Genomic DNA, 6,048 nt, shown 5'->3' with positions numbered 1-6,048 from the left:
AGGACTTTTATTCAGTCAGAATGAGCAGAGTGTGACAGAAGTCAGGCCCAGTCAGGCTAGGTGGCCCCCCCTCCCCTTCCTCCCCTAGACCCACCCTTCCCACAGGAGAGGGGGTTACTGGATGAAGGGGGTGCGGAGAAGCCACTGCGGGGACCAAGGCCTGTCTGGGAGCTTGGAGAAGCCCTCAGCACGGGCCCAGCATTTGGGAGATGGGGCGGACCGCCCTTCTGAGTCCACGCGGATACGACTCCAGTCTTCTAGGGAAACATCACAAAGTCTACCTGCTTCAGCTAATTAAAGTTCAGGGTGAGGGGCCCTAGGGGGTTGGGGGTCAGGGACTTTATAGTCTAATCTCACACTTAAGGAATACACTTATCTTTTCTCCCTTTAAAAAAAAGTTCCTTTCTGCTATTTAAAAAAATGTTTCTGAGTGTCATAAAAAATAGGTATTTGTTTCCTTGGTTTTCTTTTTCCTTCTTTAACTAAGTATCTCAAAGGACAACACAACAGAAAAGAGAAACAAGCAGTCACAACATCAACACCCTTAAACACACCTTGTATAAAAATAGCTTCCGGCCACACTTGCTGACAGCGGTCTTTCCACTGTCCAGGGGGTGGGTCAAGCTGGCTGTGTCCCATGGGACAGAGGTCTGGAGAGCCTCCGCTGGGGACCCTCCCCACGCACACACACACCCATCACGCACACAGTACATTCCAGGGGCCGGCCTGCTCCGGGCTCGGTGTCTGGGCGGGACGGGGGGGCAGGCTTCAGAGTGACGTCCCACCCTCCCGAGGCCCAGGAAGAGAGAGGGCCGAGGGGATCCCAGTCCAGGGTGAGTTGGCTGAGAGGGTCAAATGGGAGTGGCTAGAGCAGACGAGACAACCAGCACTGGCTTCGTTTGGAGCAACAATTTACATTTCAAGGAACAAATTTTCCTCTCATTTTTGGCTTTTTTCCCATTATTTGACCAATTCCATCTTCATTTCTATAGGCCCCGAGAGGCCTACCCTTGGTGGCTCAGCCTCTGGCCTCCTCTGGGGAGAGCCAGGGCTGTGGGCAGGAGGAGGAGCCAGCAAGAGGGTCCAGTGATAGCAACACAGGCCCGAGAGCCAGTGGGCCTTGAGGTAGACGGTTTCTTTCACACCTGGTAATAGGGAAGCGCCTTTTTTTTTTTTTTTTGCTTTTTTTTTTTTTAAACTCTAAACTATAATGTGGGGAAGGGGAGGGGGTGCCCATAAAGGGGCTTGAGGTAGGAGTGCATTCGGGGCTCTGTGGGGAAGAGGGGCTGAGGCCACGGCCACTCCCCCACGGACATTCATTCCGGCTGAGGTAGGTGCTGAGAACCAAAACAGCAAAATCCATCCTGAGAAAACAAGGTGGGTGGAGGGTGGCAGTGCCAGGGGCCCGGCCACAGCAGGGCATATTTTTGGAGTCTGATTCACCATCCTCTCTCTTCTCTCTCTCTCTTTTTTTTTTAGTTTTAAGTTTTTTTGTGTTTTTTTTTAAGGAAAACAGTTCATTCCAAGTCATATGGGTACCAGGCAGAGGTGAGGGGGCACTAGCCCAAGGGAGGGGCTCCTGCAGAGGCCCCTCCAGGTCCTTGGGGGGCTCCCTGCCGAGGCTTCTGTAGGCCTTGACAACCTGGGGGCAGTCAGAAATGCTGGGAAGCCCCCATCCGAATCCCACACGACTGGAGAAACCTTGCCTTTGACCTGAGAATGGGGGGTTGCCCCCCTCCAGAGCTGTCCAGACACTGGCTACTGTCCCGAGAGAGCTGGCTGGGCAGCTGGTGCTGAGGAAGGCCGGGCAGCTTGTCCTTCACTGAGGAGGCCGGAGCCTGCGTCCTGAGGTGGGGGGGCAGCTGTGAGGCCTGCGCAGGGAGCCTTGGCCTCCGACGTCCTCTCCTCCCGAAGGCCGACCCCCTGAAGTGGCAGCATGGAGAGCGGGGTCTCCTCACACAGGGCAGGGGCCGCAGGATCCTGCTGGGGAGTGGGCCAGTCACACCGGCGTCAACACGAGGCCAGAGGCCCACATGCCCTCCAGCCAGAGGCCTGGGCTCCGGATCCACTCCCACTCAGGGCTCAGGGGCTCCAGGCCTCCCTGCTGGCTCGGGCACAGAGAGACGCACGGGCCCTATTTTGTGTCAAGAGAAGACCTGGAGCTTGGTGAAGGCCGATGGCCAGCGTACAGGGAGGGCAGGATCGGAGGTGGGAGGGACACTCACCGTGGGGCTGGGGCTGGGGCTGCGGTCTGGCTGGCCCGCTGCCCGGGCCGGGGGGAACAGCTGCTCCAGTTCCTTCATGTCCGCACGTTTCTCGTCTCGGCCCAGTTGGTCCCGATCTACCAGTCTGGCCCCATTCAGTGCCAGGATACCAGGGTCCCTCTGGCTCCGGGGGCCCTGAGGAGGGGACAGCTGGTTTTCTACATCCTTACACAAGAGGACCCTATGGGATGAGCCAGAAGTTAGGGAGAAGGACCTGTGGGGGGGCAGGAAGGGGGGACAACAAAAGGATAGAGACAGCGAGCCCAAACTCTCCTCTCCCCCGCGGCTCCTCCTCCTCCTCCCACCTCATGTCAGTCCAGCCCCCTCTTCCTGTCCCAGTACCACCTGCCCCTTTGGCCGAACAGGAGGAAGAGGACACAGAAGATGATGCAGGTGACCCCGATGTGGATGCCGATGACGATGCCTGTGGTGGACATCTGGTTGGTGGCCTCCTCCTTCCGGCAGTCACACGGTGGGCTCAGGGCTGGTGGGAGGGGCAGGTTGGGGGCTGTGGCTCCTCTGGTCTGAAGCAGTCCCAGACACCCCATATCTGGGGGCTCCTTATCTGTGAGCCACACCCACCCCAAGTCCATAGAGCCTTTGTCTTTGCCTATGGGACTCCAGCCCAAACTTTTCAGCTCTTTTTACCAGTTACTGAGTATTATGTGCCGGAGACTGAGAATAACACTGTAGACCTCGACACAACTCCATAGAGTGCCCCTGTAGTCCGAACAGGTATTATTATCCCCCTTTTATAGAGGAGGAAACTGGGGCTCAGAGAGGTTAAGTCACTTGCCCAAGGTCACACAGCCAAACTTTGAGCTCAAACCTAAGCCTATGTTCTCAAGGGCTGCATGCAACTCTTGTACCCTCTTTCTTTCCCCGGGTCCCTGCTCCCCTCTGCCCACAGCCCCTGGCTTCCATTCCTGCGTGCCAGTCCTTAGCCTCACATTCCAAACACAACCCTCACCTGTCCTCTCAGATGCTCCCCTCAAAGACACAAAGCGGACTGTGGCGTTGCCATCCCCATGCTGGTTGTAGGCGAGCAGCTTCACCTCGTACACTGCAGTGGGGTCTGGGGGAAAGGCAGGGAAGGCTGCTGAGAGACCAGCCAGCCACCAGTGGGGGGCTCGATCCCAGCAGGGAACAGAGGTGACTCCTGCGCCCCACCGCCTGGCCCCAGGCACTGCACCCTGGCCAGACTCCCCAAGGCCAGGCTGTGTCCACCTCACCGAGCTGGCTGAGGTTGTAGGAGGAGACAGTTCCAGGCAGCACGATGGGGCCGGTGAAGGCGGCCTTGCTTGCTGGGCGGTAAAACAGCTTGAAACCGCCCCGATGCAGGGCTAGCCGGGGCCAGGGCTCCCACAGCAGCTGCAGGGTGGAGCTGCCCAGGACTCGCACTGACAAGGGGGGTGGGGCGGGTGCTGCAGGCGGAGAAGGAGGCCAAGATGTGAGGACTTTTTCCATGTTCCACCTGTGACCCAGACCCCCAAGAGCCTGACAGTTCTCTGGCTTCTGACTCTAGCTTGTTCAAAGAGTACCTTTACATGAATTAGAAAAGACACCCCTTCCTCCAGACAGAACCAGCCCCCACTCAGCCTCAGAGCCGAGCACCCTGTGCCGTGCACAGCCTGAACAAGTGTGCGTGGGGGTTCTGCTCTAATACCCTGGGTGTCTGCGGTTTTTTGTGTTTTTATTTTTAATATATTTTATTGACTTTTTTACAGAGAGGAAGGGAAAGAGATAGAGAATTAGAAACATCAATGAGAGAGAAACATCAATCAGCTGCCTCCTGCACACCTCCAACTGGATGTGCCTGCAACCAAGGTACATGCCCTTGACCGGAATCGAACCGGGGACCCTTGAGTCCGCAGGCCGATGCTCTATCCACTGAGCCAAACCGGTTAGGGCGGTGTCTGCGGTTTTGTACACCATGACCAGGCCTCACCTTCGCCCAGGGTGCTGGCCAGGGTCGGGGGAGAGGCTGAGCTGGCCCCCCGGGGGGTGTAGGCTTTGATGTAGAAGCTGTAGGCGGTGGAGGGCTCGAGGTCGCTCACCAGGTGCTGAAAGGTGCCTTTGCTGACTGCTTCCTGATACTCCAGCTCTGGTGGGTCTGGGGAGGCGAAGGGCAGGGCAGGAGAGTGTAAGGGCATGAGGGTGCCCTCCCCGCACTGGTGAAGGGAGGGCAGCCGGGGTGCAGGGGGGAGAAAGAACGGAAGGTGTTGGGTAGGGACACGCAGATGGAAAGGGAGAGAAACAGTGAGTCCGAGGACAGGGCTGCAGAGCCAGCCCGGCCCACTCGGGCCCACACACCAGCAGCCTTCCGGATGTGCAGGACGTAGCCGATGATCTCCTTGGTGTTGACCAGGGGCTCATTCCAGGACACTCGGACCTCGGTGGGTGATATGGAGACCGCCCGCACGTTGATGGGGGGCCCGGGCAGCCCCTCAGCCCAGAGCACGGTCAGCCTGGCACTGGCCTGTGAGGAGCCAGCACTGTTCTCGGCCACACACTGGTAGATGGCCTCATCTTCAGGGCCGACTCCAGAAATGGTCAGGGTGCTGCGGGGGGAGGGAGAGCCTCAGGGCCCGTCCTCCTCCCAGAGTCCCCCTGCAGGCGGCCAGTCTCCCCATTTGGGAGATGAAGAGACAGAGCTCCTCCAGAAAACAAGCGGCTCGGCTCGGCGGAGGTCTCCCAGCAGGTGAGACCGGAGACTCAAACCCAAGTCTCCAACTCCCAACCTAGTCCTTCCCCAGGGGGAGGCGCACGGCCTGCCCAGGCCACTGACCGTAGGCCTCGCCCCAGCACACACCACACACGTGCCTGTTGTTATTCTTGAGCCTGACGTGGCCTCCTGGCCCCAGCACCTGTCCATTCTTCAACCACGTGACGTGAGGGGGCGGCTCACCCTGGGCTTGGCAGGTGAACATGGCTGTGGTCCCGGCTGGTCTGGAAATGGACTGGGGGTGCTGGACAAACTCTGCTGGGGCTGGAAGGGGCGCACAGAGAGCATAAGAGCAGTGAGGGGCAGGTGGCGAGGGATGAGACAGCTGTGAGGGAAGGGACGGGGACAGGGGAGAGGGACAGGGCTGGCAAGCCTCCAGGTGGGGCCCGGGCTTCAGGAGGTGGTGGCAGGTCCCACCTCCATCCACCAGAGGCAGACCCCAGAGAGGGCTCCATTTTAATGACTATTTAAAAGACTGACATTTGTATCCGAAAGCAATCAAGCTGAGCTCCCTGTTCAGGAAATTGTTAAATAAATAAATGTGCTAATAGGTTTGGCTGCACCTCGAAGGCGGTAATGACGGGGGAGATGGATGAGTCCTCAGTGCCAGCCCCCCTCGCCCCTACATTCAATTCCACCCTCCTCCAATCCCAGGCCTCAAGCCTCCATTAACACCCGAGAAATGAAATGCTCCATCACTTTCATTTGGACAGATTAACGGCACATGCAACGCTAAACAAACGGGGATTGAAGTCCCTAAGACCCCGCGCTGCCACCCCTTCCCCAGCTCTCGAGGCGGGCACAACACAGACAACCCCTGAGAAGGAAATCCAAGCCCAGACCACGGGGACAGTTGACCACAGGGTAGGAGGATGGACAAAATGACCTGGTCGGCTGCAGAGGCCCTGAACACTGCGGCGTGGAAGCGGGCTGTGTGCGAGGTGGGAGCTGGGGTGTGAGTGTGAAAATGACAAACACACTGAGAGTGCTCAGGCAGGTGTGAGTGTGGAAGTACCGCACGTGTGAATGAAAACAGCATGTGGTGTGAGGGACACGTGT

At 58.2% G+C, this 6,048-nt stretch overlaps 1 protein-coding gene across 1 annotated transcript in view; it reads right to left on the bottom strand.

The window, feature by feature from the left end:
- IGDCC3 (immunoglobulin superfamily, DCC subclass, member 3) overlaps positions 1 to 6,048 on the bottom strand; it is a 44,671-nt gene continuing 38,623 nt past the window's right edge. Inside the window, exons 8-15 of the mRNA XM_005861125.2 lie at positions 5,088 to 5,253; positions 4,578 to 4,825; positions 4,213 to 4,377; positions 3,497 to 3,688; positions 3,235 to 3,339; positions 2,610 to 2,748; positions 2,226 to 2,445; positions 1 to 1,983 (exon numbers count right to left, since the gene is read on the bottom strand). Of these exons, the coding sequence (XP_005861187.1) occupies positions 1,759 to 1,983; positions 2,226 to 2,445; positions 2,610 to 2,748; positions 3,235 to 3,339; positions 3,497 to 3,688; positions 4,213 to 4,377; positions 4,578 to 4,825; positions 5,088 to 5,253 (1,460 nt within the window). The 3' untranslated portion in view covers positions 1 to 1,758. The remainder of the gene's footprint in view (positions 1,984 to 2,225; positions 2,446 to 2,609; positions 2,749 to 3,234; positions 3,340 to 3,496; positions 3,689 to 4,212; positions 4,378 to 4,577; positions 4,826 to 5,087; positions 5,254 to 6,048) is intronic.

This window comes from Myotis brandtii, unplaced genomic scaffold, assembly GCF_000412655.1.
Source record: "Myotis brandtii unplaced genomic scaffold, ASM41265v1 scaffold144, whole genome shotgun sequence".
NCBI lineage: Eukaryota > Metazoa > Chordata > Mammalia > Chiroptera > Vespertilionidae > Myotis > Myotis brandtii.
The sequence above is the reverse complement of the archived record's forward strand: the minus strand, read 5'-3'. Positions and strand labels throughout refer to the sequence as shown.